Source organism: Talpa europaea, assembly GCF_964194135.1.
Source record: "Talpa europaea genome assembly, chromosome: 11".
Lineage (NCBI taxonomy): Eukaryota > Metazoa > Chordata > Mammalia > Eulipotyphla > Talpidae > Talpa > Talpa europaea.
Genome location: NC_140078.1, coordinates 65,400,031 through 65,420,617, shown reverse-complemented (window position 1 = coordinate 65,420,617; position 20,587 = coordinate 65,400,031). Strand labels below are relative to the sequence as shown.

The 20,587-nt window shown below is 38.0% G+C and overlaps 1 protein-coding gene across 10 annotated transcripts in view; it reads right to left on the bottom strand.

Annotated features, from left to right (window-relative positions):
* TASOR (transcription activation suppressor) overlaps nucleotides 1-20,587 on the bottom strand; it is a gene marked incomplete at both ends in the record, with an annotated part of 47,597 nt that overhangs the window by 3,949 nt on the left and 23,061 nt on the right. For 3 of the 10 annotated variants that reach the window (XM_084247380.1, XM_084247386.1, XM_084247379.1), the window contains 9 exons: nucleotides 5-164; nucleotides 846-968; nucleotides 3,209-4,020; nucleotides 8,370-8,429; nucleotides 9,569-9,707; nucleotides 11,632-12,038; nucleotides 13,695-14,396; nucleotides 15,145-15,216; nucleotides 15,312-15,384. In XM_084247380.1, coding sequence (XP_084103506.1) covers nucleotides 5-164; nucleotides 846-968; nucleotides 3,209-4,020; nucleotides 8,370-8,429; nucleotides 9,569-9,707; nucleotides 11,632-12,038; nucleotides 13,695-14,396; nucleotides 15,145-15,216; nucleotides 15,312-15,384 — 2,548 coding nt within the window. Of the gene's footprint in view, nucleotides 1-4; nucleotides 165-845; nucleotides 969-3,208; nucleotides 4,144-8,369; nucleotides 8,430-9,568; nucleotides 9,708-11,631; nucleotides 12,039-13,694; nucleotides 14,397-15,144; nucleotides 15,217-15,311; nucleotides 15,385-20,587 lie in introns of all 10 variants that reach the window. The other 7 variants (XM_084247385.1, XM_084247382.1, XM_084247378.1 and 4 more) reach the window with 4 other exon arrangements.

Below are 20,587 nucleotides of genomic sequence, written 5' to 3'. Positions count from 1 at the left end.
TTACCAATTGTATAAACATCTGGATTTAGAATGGATTCATCAGACACAATAAAACCTCCAGATACAAACAATTCATTGTATGTATGATTTTTAACATCATCCAGGCTATCCACACCAGCAAAACTAACACAGGGGAGCTTCTTTAAAGTCACCAAGCCAGGTACCTATTTAAAAACCAAATAAAAACAGAAGGACATATGAAAGATTAAGCCGACAGACCCAAGTGTAAAGTAACTTAGATTAGAAATCTGACAACATACACTATGGTTCTACTGGCGTGTAGCTGCTGGAAAGCCAAACACAAAATATTCCCAACATTATTTACAAATATATAAACCACTGTTAATTCACCAGCACCTGTCATGAACAGAATACTATGGAAAAGATCTGGAAACACAGAACGGAGAAATCAGTCTGATCCTAAGTACAGTCAAATTCAGACAAGGGGAACAGCCTATGTATTGAAACAGTCAAGAAAGTCTTCAAAAGGTAGGAGAGCTTGAGATAGACTCCGTAAGATTGGATGGGCACTTCCAAATCCAGGGGAAAAGGACAGCCTTCACATAGGGGTACACAAAGAGGTTGTGCCTATTTGGGACATACAAATGAAGATGAGAACAAAATAAATATTCAGCCAGACACACTGGCATTCAAGGAATCATTCTTGACTATTTGAGTGATATAATGTACTGCGATTTAAAAAAAAAAAAAAAGACTTGGATGGGTCACATAAGACTTAAAACTCCCAACTTCAAAGTTTATTTCCTTTAAAATGAGGATATTTAAAATATCCCAAAGACAGTAAGATTTCAAAATAAGGGAGTGGGTTTGACTTAGTAGTCTACCTTGTGGATGAAACCTGCAATGTCTTCGTTTTGAATAATAATCAATAGTTTATCTAAGTTTGATCTTCTTTCCAAAAACTGTTCTGGATGACATTCTGTATTGCCTAATTTGATAAGATACTCCTGTGAAAGGGGAAAAAAACATAAATCAACATTAAAAAGATTTTTTTGCAAACATCCATTTAACACTGGAAATGTAAGATAAGCTGACAGCTAACTACTAGAATACTAAGACCTCAGAGATCATCCAATCTTTGTATAGAACAATCTAAATAAAGTTAGGTGCTTAAATGGCCATGATATTACAATGCTATGTAATCCAAGTCAAGTAAACGTCACCATGGGCTAACAAAGAATTTTAAGAATAAATTAGCCCGGGTTCTAAACACAGCTCCACTTCTTATTATGTACAACTCAGAATCCAATTATTAACTACGACCTCACTCCCATTTACTTTCCACTGAGCTTGCCCAGGATTATCTGCAGCAATGTTACTTGCATACTACTTCCTCTACAGACCCCAAATCATTCATAGGGATCTTCAGTGTGTACAGATACACTCATGTTTGTCAAGTGTATACCTTCAGACAAAATACTCTTCCATCTAACACGTCCCATACGGGTGACTTAGCATTACCTTTGAACGGACACGAGGAGTTCCCTTACTCTTTGCCTTCTGGTGGAACCCCCACTGAAGCAAACTACAGTATCCTAGAAATCACATTCCTCATTACAGGAGATTAATTTTCCAGATTGACACTGCTAATGACAGCCATAAATCTAAACCCCGTTTGCTTAACCACCAGTCTCCTGCTTTCAACAGCTGAATACAAGTGTCACACCCAAAAAAGTGTTTTTCCACATAGCCCTGAACTAAAGCAGCATCTTCTACATTCTTTGGTTTTGCTCTAACTTCTGATGTTTCTGGGTAAATTTCAGGGCTGCTTGTAATTTCTCCTATGTCTTTTACATTAAGGAGCTTAACTAACTCATTCAAGAACAAATTAAATTGCAAAAATATTCAGGAAGCTTAAAATTTTTAGTTGTAGCATTTTATTCTACTGTAATAATTTTGCTGGAAATTTCCCAATGCATATTGATACAGTTCCAATCTGATTTCCCATCAGATTTCTTATCCTATGTAATTAACAAATAATTTTATGCCAAAATGAACTGAAGCATCATTTTTTCTGTTAACAAATGCATTTCCCGTGTGTTACAATCAGTGAATAAAAGGGGGAGGGGGACAGTGGAGTAATGCCCAACCTATTTTCTCACCTAGCTCCACACCAACCTGCATCTATAACCCAAGAGTGCTATGCTTGGAAAAATAATGTTGGGGGTAGAAAAAATCTGAGCAGCTCTACAATTTAATCATAAAGGGCAAAAAATGCAACCAAAGATACCCAGTAAGTCTTGTTTCATTCTTCCAAGGAACCACAGAGAATTTAGTGGAGAAGACACACTGAGGACTCTTTCGCTCCCTCCATTCTACTTTCTCATGGGAACATAACATGAAACATGCTGTCATCCGTAGTGCCCAAACTGACAAAAGGCTCAGGGTATGTCAGCAACATTTGAGTTTCTGGGCCACACTGGTGTTAAGTCACTTATATAATAGTCCCTTCTACTTCTAACGAAAGAAGTAGACTCTAGGCATGGTCAGTAAAGTCCATCAATGGGAGCGGCCAATTATTTTAAAACCTAAGGCCATTATAAAACCTATTCCATTATAGAATTAAAATTTCATAGTTTAAGGAACACTAATTGGTAATATTAAACTTTTAATTGCTCCAAATATAATTTTATCTCTTGTCCAAATGTTACCTATGTCTATACCTGTACACACACATAAAATATATTTGTTTTATAAAATCAAATACCTATACAGGGCTTTTCTGGTGGCACAAGGGGTTAAGCACCGCACTATGAAGCAATCCACAGCCTCTGCAGCACGAGTTCGATCTCTGGCCAGCCAGAGAGAAACCCACATGGCGAGGCAAACTTTGCCTGTCTCGCCTGCTGCTCCCCTCGGCAGTGTATTTCAGTCAATTCGCCTGTTCTGTTCCCCACTCTGTCTCTGGTGAATCCTCTCACCCCCTGCATGTCTGGCCTGTACCCCAGCTCTTGTATGCATACATAAATCTTTTAAAACAATAAAAAATTTTTAAAAGACAGTGTAAAGTAGATTCTAAATTCTAAAATATTTAGACCCTAGGTTCTGAACTTTGTTGAGTTTACTGATCTTTTAATTCTGCATTAAATTATTAAAAATATCTGATCATTTAAATACAAAACCTTCAGTGTTACAGACAGCGTACTCAAGATAATTTTATGTAGCATTACCTTTTCATTTTAGTTACCTTTATTTCTTTACAGAGCTCACTCTCCTCTTCTTCATGAATGTAAAATTTCACAGTATTTTTCTGGACATCTTTCATGATTTTAACCAAGCTGTTAAATACTTCAGGTTCTAGCTGGCTTATAAAATTTGAAAGAGCTGGTTGGGCAGAAATATTTACATCACTGGGCGATTTTGTTGTTTCCTTTTCTACTGGTTCCCGTGCATTATCACCAGGTACAGTGTGATCGGAAGTCACCATCAGCTCTGTGACATGCTGTGGCTGGTTCAATTCTTCTTCAGTTAAACCCAAAGTCGAAGAGGAATGTTGCTCATTAGAGATGGTGTCTTTCAAAGTATCGCTACAAAGTGGCTCAAGGAAGTGTTTATGGTTGAAGTCACTTGAAGAAACCGGTAGGACATGCCTCGCCAGAGGAGTCAATGCTATCTTAGTGCCAGAATCATTAGGACTGACTGGTGGCAGATTCCCACCCTTAGTTGATGCTTTGATAATAATAGTATTTAGTTTCTCATGCAAGCCATCTACAAACTCCTGTACACCAGCTTTGGAAGTCTTAGAATATATGAACTCAGAGAGCCGTTTCATCTTCTCTTGTGTTGAAAATACAGGTGTAGAAATCTTACTGACATATGAAACATTCTTTTGCTTCAAAATCTCTTCTATCTTCCTAGAAAAGAGATTATACTCTCCTAAAACTGTCCTCTCTGTGGTTTCGCTCACTGCAGGCGGTTCTGCTGCTGGCACACACTGCTCCTCCACTGCCACCACCTGACCTGTCAACACATCATCCTCAGTGGTGCCCTTTAGTGTGTCTGTAAATGGAGAGGATGGAAACTGGTAATCAGAACTTCTCTGTCTACTTATTACCCGGGGGTCGTTAGGAAAGGCCTCCTGTGGTGGCAGACACACCAGTTGTTCTTCTGGTGATTTCATACCTATATAGAAAGAGTGCATCATTATAAAGGCAATTGAAAAAGATAACATCTAAAAACACAAAACTTATTAAGAAAGCGTCAAATAATGCTGTGAACTTTATTTCCTATGTGCCCGACTTTTATGGCTGGTCACTGGATTTTAGTAGCCGGAGTAACAAGTTCGTTATTTCTTTTGAAATATTCAAAGCACCAATTTGGCATAAGTAGAGAGCAAATCAATTTATTTCTGCGTATCTACCTCTTTATAGCTGACTTTAACAGAAATGTTTTAATCAGGATGGTCAGTTGCAACACCTTGCTCCACTCATATTCTTTGCCAAGTCATGTCTACTATAAGACCCTCTAATTATGAAAACCTTCAGTGTAAGTCAACTGAAGGAACACCGACCTGAAATGCTAGAAGAATGATGCCAACTTAATATTTGTATTCAGGATCTAGCATAATGAACTTTATCTAATATCAGATTTTCATATGCTCTCCTATATGGGGGGAGGGGGGATTGCTCAGTGGATTTTTTTCTACAATGCTAGGGACTTTATCAAGGTTTTTGAAAAAAGCTCACTAATACAGGAAAAAGACATTTCATAGCTGCATTAACAGTAAGTTTTGCTAGTGCTTTCCTATGTATTTTTGTTTTATTTAGAAATAATTCCAAGCGGAATCATGACAGCTATTACCCTACCCCCATCTGAGATGAAAAGGTCATTCAGCTAGATGATGCTAATGTAAGTGTTTAACTCTTGACAACTAGCTCAATCCATAAGATCATGCTTTATCCCCTCCCCACACAAATCCTAAATTCAATTCAAACACAATGTTTTTTTTTAATGGAATGGTTTACATTTTTTCAGTTTTTATTATTTTAAGTTTTTATTTTGTTAAGTTTTATTATTTTTTGTGTAGAACTGAGATAAGGGCCAGAGGTGTGGGGGTTGAAAGAATTCACCAGAGACAGAGTAGGGTGCAGAACAGGAGGTTGACTGATATACACTGCAAGCTCCAGGATGTACACAGTATAGCAACATTTCCTCTCTATTCAAAATTAAGTTTTGATTTTTCCTTTCTAAAGGAAAAATACTCACACCTTTCTAAGGGTTTAAACAACCTCAGCAGAGTCAGCTTGTGATATGTCTCTACCAACCCCAGTGGTTACCATAAATCACTGCCCTTTTAACTACTGCATAGGCACCTGTCAGCAGGGTAAAACCATAGCAGGTCTGATAGTAGGAGAGAGAAGAAAGGCACAAAATAGACAATGTGCCAAGGTAAGAGTTACAACTGCATGAAACTGATAAACCAGAAAATTCATGCTCCAAAATGTTACTCAGAAATACTGAATGCCCTCCTTAAATCTACAACATGGGGTTTTTAGTACACACATTAAATGTCTGGAAATGTACGTAAGAACTTTGTAACACAGGCTGATCACAGGAGAAAACTAAATGTCAGGATTAGGGGTGGAAAACACCTTTTCAAGTTATTTATGTACTTAATTGTGTACATTAATGTCTGATTTTAGTAAAAAATTTTAATTGTATCTTATAAAACAAATGATTGAGGAGGATACCCTATAATTTTGAAAGTTCTGAATTACGTATTTAAAAAAAAAAATACTTGCTCTCAAAACAATAACTATGGTTCAGACCAATAAGCTCATTTCTTAAGTGTTATGGATAACAGGAATTTTTGTAAGCTGAAATACAATTTGAACTATCCATAAGGGAAATTTGCTGTATGAAAAAACTCTAAACCAAATCTGTTTTAAAATATAAATGATCACCACCTAATCTTATATTGTACAAATTTCCGCTATATGACTTTAGGACTGACAACTTTGTTAGTTAAAAAATGTACTTTACAACAAGTATATTAAAATAATGTACTTTAAAACATACAAGTACTTTTAAAATATATACATCAACGTCCATAATAGTGCCTGTTTTCAACTGATTCCACTTGAGCATAGCAGTACTTTGACTTCTAAGTGAAAAAAGGAATGGTGAGTTCCCTAAAACTAGCATCATTCAGACATCTATACTTTCAGTCACAAGCTACATAGATGGTATCCTAAGTAAGAACTTTAGGTGCAAACGGGACATTTAGAAGCATAAAAAAGATACCTACTACTCCTAAGAATGAATTACTGACAGCAAAATATGATGAAACCTAGTGTTGCGTGAAAGCCCAAAACATGTATAGGTTTCATTTAGGTTAAATTCAAGGACAGGTGAACTAATCTTCGGTGAAAGAAGTCAGCTTATTGGGTTACTTACTGGAGGCAGGCAGAATACTGACCGGGAGGATATGGGATACTGGAAATAGTTTACATTTTTATTTCAGTGGTGATCATTTAAGTTGGATACATATATAAAAATTCACACAGACTTAAAGATTTCCTATGCCATGTATCTGCTGTTCCTGTGTGTGTGTGTGTGTGTGTGTGTGTTTTAAACAGCTTATCCCAGGAGGCACGAATATTTTCTTGAAGAAAATTATTATAACTCACATTCTCTTATTCTCTAAAGAAGGGAATAACTGTAAAGGTTTATTAGTGTCATTTAGCTTCCTTCCAAATTACAAAAAAAAAAAAAAACCTTCAAGATTTGTGAAAAAGATACAACAAAACTGAAATGAAAGACCCAGCATGCACCAAACTCTAACCAAGAAAATAATGCCTATGCCCATCTACAGAGATGTTGAATTCACTGTGGCTCAGACAAAAGAAATCGTCTCCACTGTAACTAACCAATCAGTAAGATCTATAAATATTTCTGGAATCTGAAATTATCTTAATCTTTTTATTCTCTGGAGGTCTGCTGGAAATGGGACTAGTAAAATATGGCTGGGTGAAGGCTGTGGTCCATGACCATTTTTGCTGGCTATAAGCCAGGTCTCTAAAACCAGAGGGAGTACACAACTTTTCTTAAAATTGAAGGTACTTATGCTTGAGATGAAAATGAATCCTGTCTATGCAAGAGATGTGCTCAAGTATACAAAGCGAAGTACAGTGACTTCTGGTGACAAACCAAATAAAATGAGTATTCTGGGGAAAGTAATGTGTGCCCATGGAAACTGGCAATTTGCACCAAATTCTGAAGCAACCTTCCTGCTAAGACCATAGGACACAGACTCTACGTGATACTACACCCCTCAAGGATTTAAACTTACTGAAAAGCCAACGAATAAAAGTAGATTTCTTAAAAATGAAGTATCTGCTGAATTTTGCTTTACAGTTAGAAGAACTGGGTCAAAAAATTCAAAATTAGCTCCCCGGTGGCGCAGCGGTTGAGCGCTGGGTTGCGAGACTGCGCGCGGCCTCTGCAGTGCCGGTTCGATCCCCGGCTGCTCCCCGGCCAGCGGAGGAGGGTCCCACATGGCGTGCAGACCTCTCCTGCCGCCCGCTGCTCCCCTCAGCAGTGTACTTCGGTCCTTCTGCCTGCTCTGCTCCCCGCTCTGGCTGTGGTGAATTCTCTCACCCTCCCGCACTTCTGACTGTACCCAGTGCATGTATAAACAAACAAACAAACCAGCAAACAAATAAATAAAGCATGCCTCTAAAAAAAAAAAAAAAAAAAAAAATTCAAAATTAGGAATATTATACCTAAAAGATAAATGGCCTCTCCCCTCACACCTTTTTAAATTTTTTTTACACCTTTCAAAATTTTTTTAAAGATTTATTTATGCATACAAGAACTGGGGTGTAAGCCAGAGGTGTGGGGGGTGAGAGGATTCACCAGAGACAGAGCAGGGAGCCGAACAGGCGTACTGAAATACACTGCTGAGGGGAGCAGTGGGCAAGTCAGGAGAGGTCTGCTGCGCCATGTGGGCTAGCTCCCAGGCCGGGGATCGAACTTGTGCTGTAGTGGCTGGCAACAGCTTGACAGCGCAGTCTTTAACCCCTACCCCTGTGCCACTGGGGAGCCCTACATCTTTTTAATTTTAAAAGAAATCTGGAAGACTATTTCTGATGAGATAAATCTGCAGAAATAGATTATGAAAAATATTCTGGTATTCCAGGTGAAGAAAACAATCTATATGAATATTCAGTGACTTTTATGAATAAGAATAATTGATAAAAATCAATAATTTAAATACAATATATTGTCCAAATGCCCTGTAATTAACAGAGCTTAAAATGATGCCCTATTGACAAGGTCCAGAAATACAAAGTAGCAATTCTGAAGAAGGACACATTGGGAAGGAAAAGCAAAGCAAACCTTCTCACCTGGTGCTTGTTTCTCACCATGTTTCCCCAGCTGGTCTTCCGGGCTTCTTCCATTTCCTCCTGAGGGAAAGTATCTGTTAGACTCGTAGACTCTTCAGATATTGGTGATACCTATTAACCCCCTTTCCAATAACCCCAAATGTTAATGAATGCAAGCATATTCTTTCTGTTGCCTAAAATAATCCCAAAGTGTCATTTAGAAACGGGAGGTTGCTTTCAAGTGATGCTGGAATGCCGACACCTAGATGTGCCTCCACATGGCTCTGAACATTAACAATGAAGGTGTTTAAATGAGACAGGTTAAGATAACCACCTGCTACTTCCTTATTCTCTTGCTCTCACTCAACCCCATGTCTCCAGATCATAGGTAACAGCTGCCTCTGTACCATCACCTCCAGAGCTCTTGCCCTCTCTGGTAAGATACGAAGCAAAGAATGGTGCTGAAGCCCATGGGAACTCATCTTCTGAGATTCACTCAGTAGCTCTAAGTCATAAGCCAGTCTATCTTTTTTTTTTTTTTTTTTTTTAGCAAAAATTTGTTTGTTCTTTGTCTAACAAATGTAAAGATGTTTTCTGGAAATATTTTTAAAAATGCTTAGCCAACACAATAAAGATGACTAAGAACTTGGGGTCTTAAGATGTATGTGTGTAGACATGTTTTCATAGAAAAATCACAATACTATAAAATGACCTTTCAACATTTGCTCAACTATCCTTGTCCTATGGTTCAGTAAGCACTCTGAAGATATTTGATCATTTTAAGTCATTCTCCACAATGATTTAATTTCTCTAAGAAAATCCAGTATTAGAAAAATGAACCTCAACATGACAACCTCAGATGACCACTGGTTTAGTCAAGTTTACTCTATTAATTTGAGATGACAGCATTTAATTGGCTGCCCGAGAGACCATTTCATCTGTATAGCTACCTTACCTTGTTAGAAAGTCAATTTCTGCGAGCCAACAATTTTCATTTGAAATCTGCATCCTATACTCCATAAGGAGAGTATGTACACTTTAAATTCCTGTTTCTATTAGACTCTTTTTCAAATATTTACTCATGCTGATCAAGAACAGCAAAACCACTGAAGAACAGTTACATTGCTCAAAATAAGAGTTCAGATGTCAGAACCAAGTGAGATAAGCGTTCTTCAGGAAACTGACTGTTAGTAAACAAAGCAAACCTAACTTGCTCTTACCTGTAATTGGAATCAGTTTCCAGTGTATCTCAGTCTCTTCAACATCTGACTTAGGTTGTCTATGGAATCCATAGTCAATGGGATTAATGGGACATAAACTGCAATCTTCAAGATTATTCATACTAATTAAATTTGGGTCCTAAAAATTAAAAGTTAATATTCAATAAATTGTGACTAATTTTAATGTCAAAAATAAACAACTATTTTTCCACAGCAAATTTACAAATTTCAATTTAAACATTGAAAGTACATAAAACCAGAGTGGTAAAGTATGATAGTTACATCTCAAAATAAAACAATTTTCTTCCTCAAAACATAATTTGATTCTGATTTAGACTAAAGGTTGGTAAACAATTTTGGTGAAGAAGCAAATATTATTTCTAGGCTTCCAGGCCAGGTACCAAGTTCTGCCACTGTAGCACCAAAGCAGCCAATAAGCAATACTTAAACTCACGGACATCATTGTGTTTCAGTAACACTTTAGTTACAACAGGCAGTGGGCTGGCTTGGCCCATGTTCCACTGATGTGATTTAAAACATTAATCACATAGGATGTATGAACAGTTGTTAACTTCTTAGTGCCTCCATTACAAATCTCCCCCTAAGTGAGCTTCCTACCATCATCTTCACCATAAATACATATCTAAAAATTACTTGGAGAATGGCTGGGAATATGCATGACATTACTTTATTCAAATACAGGGAAGGGGGGCCTCCATGGTGGCGCAAGGGGTTAAGATGCAACCTATGAAGCTATCCACAGCCACTGCAGCACGAGTTCAATCCCCGGCCAGGGAGGTACCCACATGGCGCAGCAGACCTCTCCTGACTCGCCCACTCCTCCCCTCAGCAGTGTATTTCAGTCGATCTGCCTGTTCTGTTCCCCGCTCTGTCTCTGGTGAATTCAGCCCCCACACCTCTGGCCTGTACCCCAGTTTTTATATGCATAAATAATCTTTAAAAAAAAAAAGACAGGGAAGGAGGCCTCCCTGGTGGCGCAAGAGGTTAAGTCTCAGCATCGTGAAGCTATCCACAGCCACTGCAGCATGAGTTCGATCCCTGGCCAGGTAGCTAACCACCCCTACTACACCACTTAGCAGTGTATTTCAGTCAATCTGCCTGTTCTGCTCCCCACTCTATCTCTGGTGAATTTTCTCTATGCCCCAGACCCCCCACCTCTGGTCCACACCCCAGCTCTTATATGCATAAATAAATAAATCTTCAGAAAAAAGAGAAGATAGGAGAGGAAAAAATGGAGAAAAGAATAAGTAAGAAATACACTTTTACAAATATGGTACCACCCTGGTATTATTCCCCAGTTATATACACCACTTCCTGGGGGAGATAAAGATACTTCTCAGCTAGATATCAGTGCTCTAAACACATATCACAAATAAAGTGAATGTCCCTGTCAATCAAGGCTAACAATCTCAGATTTCCTCAGAGGAAATCTTAAAGATCATCCATTTCCATTCCTATTTGCATAAGAATAAAAAGTAGTTTAAACAATGGTAGAGTGACCTCAGTTACTGCATTTGCCTCATTTTTGGGTTCTTGTACTACCATCAGAAAGCCAATGTTTTGAGGATTCCATTTTATTATGAAATGATACACAGTCAACTCCAGAAAAGGACAATTCTGAACTTAAAAGCATGTCTACTTTTATCTTTATTTTTTGCCCGCAGAATAGCTGGGGTGTAAGCCAGAGGTGCGGGTTGAGGTGAGAGGACTCCCCCAAAACAGAGAGAGTGTGGAGCAGGAGTCTGACTGACATACACTGCTAAGGGGAGCACTGGGAAAGACAGGAGGGTCTGCTCTGCCATATGTGGGTCAGCTCCCTGGACGGGGATCAAACTCAGGCCACAGCAGTGATAGCACCTAGACTTAATCTCTAGGCCACCAGGGAGGCCCTCTACCTCTGTAACAAGAAATCATTTAAAAATACTATACTAGACAGATATATTTACTGTATTTTATTTTTTCTTAAAAAAGGAAAAAGCTCACATAAGTACAACCACACCTCCCTTCCACACATTCACAAAAAAATAATCAGACTTGCTTACTTCTTTCAAATGTAGTTTGTGGTCACTGCCTACTTCACTGATAGAAACAGCAACAGGATACTTTAAAGATGATATAGCAACATCTAACAATGGGCTCTGAGTACCCTTAAAATGTGTGTTTTCAATTTTTGCACAAGTAGACTGTTCATACTCTTTTTTGTCCAGGGTGGAGTTCAACTCAAAGTCATGCTTTTGTCTCAGTTCTTCGTAGGCCTCATCAGAGGTCAATCCTAAGGCTTTGTTCACTGTGTCTGTCAGGGACGCATCAGAATGACGTGCATTTGCTAGTGTTTCTGACAGCCAATTAAACAGCCTGTGGATGTCAGTAGTGCCGGAATTAGAGGTATCCTGCTGCTGCTGTCTCAAATCAGCATCATGCCCAAGTGAGCCAACATGCTGCGGAGACTCTAAAGAAAAAAGAAAGAAAAGTCATCTCTAAGTTTTGGGTAAATATACCTAAAAATTAATTATCCTAAGACATATTTAGGTACAGAAACTAAAAGTACTGGCTTATCTTTTACTAGTACATCCATCTTTACTTTACAAATATAGCTGGACCTAAAATTTTGCAAAAATTCCCCTTACATAAGTTTACTTTCCTAATGTGAAACTGCTGTTAATGGAAAAATGAGCTCACATATGTTGGTAATACGGATGTATATTAATAATCATATTATTAAATTCTACTACTAAAATCCTTATTAACCAGGATCTTGACAACAAACATCTGCAATTGCTCTTTTGCAAAATGATAGGAGGAAATGCAGAATACACTAAAATGTACTAGAGTTACCCACATGGCTCAGCCGACCTCTCCCGACTTGCCTGATGCTCCCCTTAGCAGTGTATTTCAGTCGATCTGCCTGTTCTGTTCCCCACCATCTCTGGTGAATCCTCTCACCACCCACACCTCTGGCCTGTATCCCAGTTCTTCTATGCATAAATAAATAAATCTTTAAAAAAAAAGTTTAAAGAACTATTTAGTAAGGACAATGATCTGGCTAATCTAGTCAATTCTGAGACTTATTGAATTTGAAAACATACAAAATTGCTTACTATAAAAGAGGAATAGAAGATCTGTGATAAATAAGGAGCACAAAATGAAGACTGTTACAGCTAAAATCCCTGAATGCAGGGCCTCCTTGGTGGCGCAGGGGTTAAGATGTGACCTATGAAGCAATCTGCAGCCACTGAAGCATGAGTTCGATTCCTGGCCGGCCAGGGAGAAACCCACATGGCGGGATAGACCTCTCCTGTCTCGCCCACTGCTCCCCTCAACAGTGGACTTCGGTCCGTCCATCTGCCTCTTCTGTTCCCTGCTCTGTCTCTGGTGAATCCTCTCATCCTCCCGCAAATCTGGCCTGTACCCCAATTCTTGTATAAAAATAAATAAATCTTAAAAAAATGAAATAAAATAAAATCCCTGAATGCAATGGAACACATGTTTAGAGAATAGTGTAAAAATCTTTAAAATCTCGATGAAAAAAATTACTTAAATTACTTCTGATAGTGAAACATACATGCAAGACAATAGTCTCCCATTTATGTCAACTAAAACAAAACAAATAAAAAGAGAAATATATTACTGGAGCCTTAGGGTGGAAAAAATTTTGTTGCAGGCTCTTAATGATCAGCAGATTCCTTTCACTGAGCAAAATCCTAAAATTCAACATTTTATGTTGTATTTTTCCAATTATAAAATTAAAGGACTAGAAAGGGACAGTAACTCTGATTAGTAGCATAACTTAAGTCACACAATTCAGAAATTTGATGTGCAGTAGTTGGTCATTATTTTCTGTAAAAGATCAGGTAGTCAATTACTTTATCTTTGTGGGCTATACAGTCAATCTGTCCCAACTGTGCTTTTGTAGCATGAAATCAGCCATGTACGCAAAAGTAAATAGGCACAGCAATACTCCAATAAAACTTTCTTTACAAAAACAGGGCAGACAGAATTGGCTCTCAGGCTGTAATTTGCAGCATGAAGGGAAAAGGACAGAAGTACTTTACTAAGTTTTTGGTTGTTATTTTAATAATATGTGAGGAGCAATCTGATATTTTACCTTCATAGAGATGGCAATTTTCAGAAAAACTACTGGTTTTCGCAAGTTTCCTCATATTTTCAGGTAGATCCTCAAGCTTCCTCTTCAAGACAGTTTTGCTTCTCATATCTTCGATGTCTGAGTCCCCACCCACATTTTTTTTCCTACACTGAATTAAATTAATCAATTCTTTGACTCTATCCTTATCATAATCCAAAGAGTGAGATGACTTCTGTTTTCCAGGTATAACAGTTTTAATCCTTGAGTTATTTCGTTTTCCAAATTTCCCTTTTGTGCCATTCATTTCTTCTTCTTGACCTTCATAATCTGAAAGTGGACTAAACTGCTGAAGTTTCCTATTTTCCTCAAATAGTTCTTTTAATTTACAAATAGGTAACTGATACATTTCAGGCCGAAAAATATAGGCATGCAAACAATTATCAATATGGGATTTATTTTTGGGAGCTGAGTATACAAATTTTCTGTCATCTAATCGTGAGTCATATGAAAACATGGTAAACTCTCGTTTACCTGAACCAAAACCTCGTTTAAAAAATTCACTTACATACTTCTCAACAACAGAATGAAAATTTATAGTATTTATATTTTTAAATTCCTTTCGACACTGAATCAAAGCATACTGTAAAAACTGAGTTATTTTTAATACATCTGGCATGTTCTCATGTCTTTCCTGTGGTGCTGCATTGGTTGAACCTCTTTGTGCTATAAACAAAAAAAGCAAATCATGTTAGCAATCAAGAAACTGAATACACATCTACATATTGTTAAGAAATATAACAACATTCATACAGTATGAACCAAATTAATATGTACCCTAATACATGTATAATATAGAAATATATGAAAAGCAAGCTTCTAAGTCCAGGAGCCTAAAACAGGCCGATAAGAAACTAAAACAAATGCAACTGCTAGAATGTATTTTTCAAGGGAGAAATATCTACCCATTACAAATCTTCATTTCTTACTGCCACTAGGCAATTCAAGCATACTGTAAGAAATAAAGAGGTAGGGCAAGATCTGAGGCTTATAGCAAGATAGTTCTGCAGAAGACAACAATGTTATTCTTTCCTATTATAACAACTTTTAACTTCACTAAGTAGATATGAAGGTGCCAAGTAGCCACAACTGAGACGCTCATTCTTAAATAACAATGAAACCAATTTGTATATTGAAAAATGAACTAAAAAATATAATAATCAAATAAAAATTGAAAAATAAGCCTTAAGTATTGTACCAATTGCAATCAATAATTATTTCTTAAAAGTACAATCCAAAAACATTTTCAGGACTTAAAAAAACATCATGAGTTTTATACTAATACCTCCTAATACTCCCAGTATTTCTCAAAACATGATGTAAGAAAGATAAAATGCTTAGTGAGTCATCTGAAAAATTTCAATAAAATGTAGGTATCCATAAGTAAGTGGATTTAGTTATTCAAAGAACTTACGAGTAACTATGCCTCTAGATTCTTGAAATAGAAACAAAGCATGTAGGACTCGAGGCCTGGCAGTTTGATGGTCTAAAAAAAAAAGAAAAAAAAAAAAGAAGCCACGTTCATTAGCAATGTGTTTTAAACTAAAAAGAAAAAATTACAGTAATTAAGGTATCACCTACCATATGGAGAAACCATTTGACAAAGAGGGAGAAGAAAAAGGTATCCTCGGTCTCCCAAAGGTTTAACAAGAACCTGCATTTTTGGAAGAGAGAGAAGTTGAATCTGCTTTATTATTTCTCACCATATGGCAGACACACAGCACAGACAAAGATAAAAACCGACAACCTTTTTATGATAAATACTGCTAATGAATTAGTTTAAAACTCTTTCTACCAGACCTCCCTGGTGATGCAAGGGGTTAAGACATAGCACTATGAAGCTATTCGCAGCCACTGCAGCACGAGTTCAATCCCAGGCCAGGGAGGAGACCCACATGGCACAGCAGACCTCTCCTGACTCCCCCGCTGCTCCCCTCAGCAGTGTATTTCACTCAATCCGCCTATTCTGTTCCCCCCTCTGTCTCTGGAGAATCCTCTCACCCTCCCCAATACCTCTGGTCTATACCCCCGTTCTTGTATGCATAAATAAAATCTTTTAAAAAAAAAAAAAAAAACCTCTACCAACTCTACCAAGGCACGGGATCCCAATCACATACATCCTTTAGTTTTTTTTTTTTTTTAAATTAAGGATTTATTTATTTATTTATTTATACAAGCACTGGGTACAGTCAGAAGTGTGGGAGGGTGAAAGAATTCACCAGAGCCAGAGCGGGGAACAGAACAGGCAGACTGATGAAATACACTGCTGAGGGGAGCAGCAGGTGCAGCAGGAGAGGTCTGTCGCGCCATGTGGGACCCTCGCCGGCAGCCAGGGATCGAACCAGCACTGCAGAGGCTGTGGGCAGCTTCGCAGACCAGCGCTCAACAGCTGCGCCACCGGGGAGGCCCCATCCTTTAGTTTTCATGAGAGAATATTATTGAAAACCAACTTGCTGATTTTTCCATGAAGCTAAAATAAAAGGACCAAACTAAAGACTTGAGATAATTTCCTCAACAATTCAAAAGGCATGTTATTAATTGCCAAGGCAGATGGCTGGATACTGAATATATAAAACTAGCATGACACAAACACTGCTCTGAACTAGAGTTCAGGTTAATCAGGCAAATGAAATGTGCTTCTATAATCTAATTCTGAACATACTTAGTGTGACCTCTTTCACATGTAAGGCAATTTGCCTTGCCAGAGACAACTTCAGAGACAAGCAACACAAGATCCCTAATCAGAAGTCTGAAAGTGGGTGGAGTGAAAAACAAAAGAAATATCACTTATTATATAAGACAGAAAGCTTGTCAAATAGATTTGCAAGGCAATAGGGGAAAAATACATTTGTTTATGGTTGGAAAATATACTGAGAGTATACTAAAGATGGATTTTGAAAGATGGAAACATCAAGAGCCCGAGATTATGAAGACATTTCAACAGAGGTGAGCTCATTAGCAAATCAGAATTATAATGATGGGCAGTTTGCAGACATCACAAACTTATGCTAGCAGGAGGGTGATGACAGATGACTGACAACATTTCAGAAATGTCAATATAAATCTACAAATATGAAAGTCAGATATCAAGCTGGACAAAAAGAAATCTATACCTAAATATATTTAATATAACTGCAAAACACCTAAAACAAAGATTAAAAAAGCAACCAGAAAAAGCAAGATCACCTACAAAGGAATAATAGATTAAAACAGACCTCTCAGACAAAAATGCAAGCCTGAAGATACTGAGTGTAATCAAAGGACTAAGAGAAAATAATTGTCAACTCAGATATGGGCATGCAGGATCCGATAATCAATGAACATACATTTTTCTCAAATATAGTGGGGACATGTAATGACAAGAAAGTGGGTTTTAAACCAAGCCTCAATAAGTTTCAAATAATCACCCCCCCCCTTTTTTTTTTTTGGTGGGACCCTCGCTGGTGGCCGGGGATCAAACTGGCGCTGCAGAGGCTGCGGGCAGCCTCGCAACCCAGCGCTCAACTGCTGCGCCACCAGGGGAGGCCCCATAATCACCACTTATTTTGATGGTGATTTTATTACAATGGAATTTCATTAGAAAAAAGGAACAAAGTATTCTCATATAGTTAGAAATTAAAAACTCTAACTCTAGGGCCTCCCCGGTGGCGCAGCGGTTGAGTGCTGGGTTGCGAGGATGCCCGCAGCCTCTGCAGCGCCGGTTCGATCCCCGGCTGCTCCCTGGCCACCAGAGGAGGGTCCCACATGGCGCGCAGACCTCTTCCTGCCGCCCGCTGCTCCCCTCAGCAGTGTACTTCGGTCCTTCTGCCTGCTCTGCTCCCCGCTCTGGCTCTGGTGAATTCTCTCACCCTCCCACGCTTTTGACTGTACCCAGTGCTTGTATAAATAAATAAATCTTTAAAAAAAAAAAAAAAAAACTCTAACTCTACATCATGTCTCAAAATGGAAATCATAATGGAAACTAAAAAATAGGGGTGCAAGGGGTTAAGCACAGCACTGTGAAGCTATCCACAGCCACTGCAGCATCAGTTCAATCCCAAATGTTGCAGCAGACCTCTCCTGCTGCGCCAGCTGCTCCCCTCAGCAGTATATTTCGTCATTCTGCCTGTTCTGTTCCCAACTCTGGCTCTGGTGAATTCTCTCACCCTCCGCACTTCTGACTGTGCCCAGTGCTTGTATAAATAAATAAATCTTAAAAAATAAAAAAAATTAAAAATGTAAAGCTAACAATAATGAAGAAAAAAAAAAAGACTATCCTAAAGAAGCAAAGACAGGCAGCTCTCCTGCCCTCCTGTGACTATGCAGGTGCCTTCTTTTTATCTTTTTCCTAATAAACCTGTCCTTTTAAAATGTATGAAAAAGACCACTAATACTCCCATTCAGAACACCTGGTGTATTCAGGATTAGATTATTAAGAAGCAACAGTAATCAATGCACCTGCCATTATCATGGGAACTATGAGGAAAAGTTTCAGTGTGGGTAACTCCTACTGTTTTTTTTTTTTTTGTGGGACCCTCGCCGGTGGCCAGGGAACGAACTGGCACTGTAGAGGCTACGGGCAGCCTTGCAGCCCAGCGCTCAACCGCTGCGCCACCAGGGAAGGCCCCTCCTACTCAGTTTTGCAGGAAAGGGGGAACCTAAACAAAATTCCTAAAAAAAGAATGAAAGAAAAAAAATACCTAAGTTCATTAGATTCAAACAGTCTAGGATCATCTCTTACCTCTTAATTCTCCATTAATCTAGTATTAGTTCAGTGAAGAACAAAATGCCATTATCCTTCCTATCTTGATTCTCACCATTAGGAAGTGAACAGTGTAATTTCCTCACGAACACTTCACTGTCAAGACTCTCAATACTCACTGTCTCGGAAACACAAGAACCAGATTTGGATAACTCTGTAACTCTCCATATCCAAACTCCTAAATTTCACTTTCTCAACTTAGGAAATGAACAATTTTGATTATGAGAATACTAGTCTCACAGATAGGACTTCAGATGAAAACAAGAAATGTAAATGTGTTTAAAATATTAATAAATGTTCATATGAACTGAGATATGAAACTATTACATCAATTTGATCACTTCATTTAATTACCTTGAAACTAAGGTTCAACAAAATGAGGAAGAAAAATATCAACTACTAAAAACTTGTATTAAACAGTGTGCCTGTGGGGAAAAAAACCCCCTCTACTAGAACATCTCAGCAACATTTAAACTAGACTTCATGTTAATAAAACCCTTGGAATGGCCACTCTCCTTCTCTAAAACCATCCCCTCCCCCCTCCTCCTTCAACTAAACTGTACGTATCAGCATCAAAAATTCATTTTCCGAATGGATTAAAGAACTAGACATAACACCTGAAACCATAAAATACGTAGAAGGAAATAGAGGCGAAACACTACGTGATATGCACATCAAAGACATCTTACAGACACATCACCCAAAGCAGTGATAGTGAAGGCAAAGATGAACAGCTGGGACTACATCAAATTAAAGAGCTTCTGCAAAGCAAAAGAGACAATAACAAAAACAAAGAGAAACCCCACCAACTGGGAGAACATTTTTGCACCCAACACTAATGATAAAGGACTGATCACAAAAATCTGCAATGAGCTGATGAGACTCAACAACAAAGAAAATAATCCTGTCAAAAAATGGGCAGAAGAGCTAAAAAGAAACTTCTCCGAAGAGGAAATGCAAATGGCCAACAGGCATATGAAAAAATGTTCAACATCACTTGTCATCAGGGAAATGCAAATCAAAACTACCATGAGATACCATCTCACACCAGTGAGAATGGCACATATTAAAAAAACTAGCAACAACAAATGTTGGCGAGGATGTGGAGAAAAAGGAACTCTCCTGCACTGTTGGTGGGAGTGCAAACTGGTCCAACCACTATGGAGAGCTGTGTGGAGATTTCTGGACCTACTAAACATAGAGCTTCCATATGATCCAGCAATTCCACTCCTAGGTATTTACCCAAAGGACACAGAAACATCAATTTCAAAGAGCACCTGCACCCCTATGTTTATAGCAGCATTGTTTACAATAGCTAAGCTTTGGAAACAACCCAAATGCCCAAAAATAGATGACTGGATCAAGAAGATGTGGTACATATATACCATGGAATATTACTCAGCATTCAAAAAAGATAAACACATGCAATTTGCAGCAACATGGATGGCGCTAGAAGGAATGATGCTCAGCGAAATAAGCCAAAAAGAAAAAGAAAAATACCGGATGGTCTCACTCATAGCAGGAATCTAGAAAACTTAAATAAGGGACCAGGAAAATGAATAACTATAAGTGAAAATCAAAATCAACAAAAAACTATGAACCAGAGACTCTATGGGGGGTGAGGAGGGGAGGGATTGGAGTCAAAATAAGGGGGTTGCAATTGTATGGGGAATATAAAAATAAAATTTATTTAAATAAATAAATAAAATGTTATGTGAACTTTATGTTCATGTTATTATAGCTTATTCCTATGCAATTGCTGATAGTTATAATTTTACCACATTGACATATTTTATTTAAACCATTCCTATTATTATCAAATCACTGTTTGTTCAAAAAAAAAAAATTCATTTTCCGTTCAGTCCTGAACCCCTCATACAACCTGATGCATAACCTAATCTTTCCACCCAAATTGATACATTCAATATCTATTTAACTGAATACTGCCTAGTAAATTCTTGTAAATTTATCTCTTCTTCTATTATCGTTGTTAATTTCTGATCTAATCTACCACCTCCTCAAACATAACTTCTTACCACATCTACAGTCTTCAATTCATCCTCTGCAGAGTAGCCAAGACAAACTTTCAAAACACAAGACTGATCATGCTGCATAC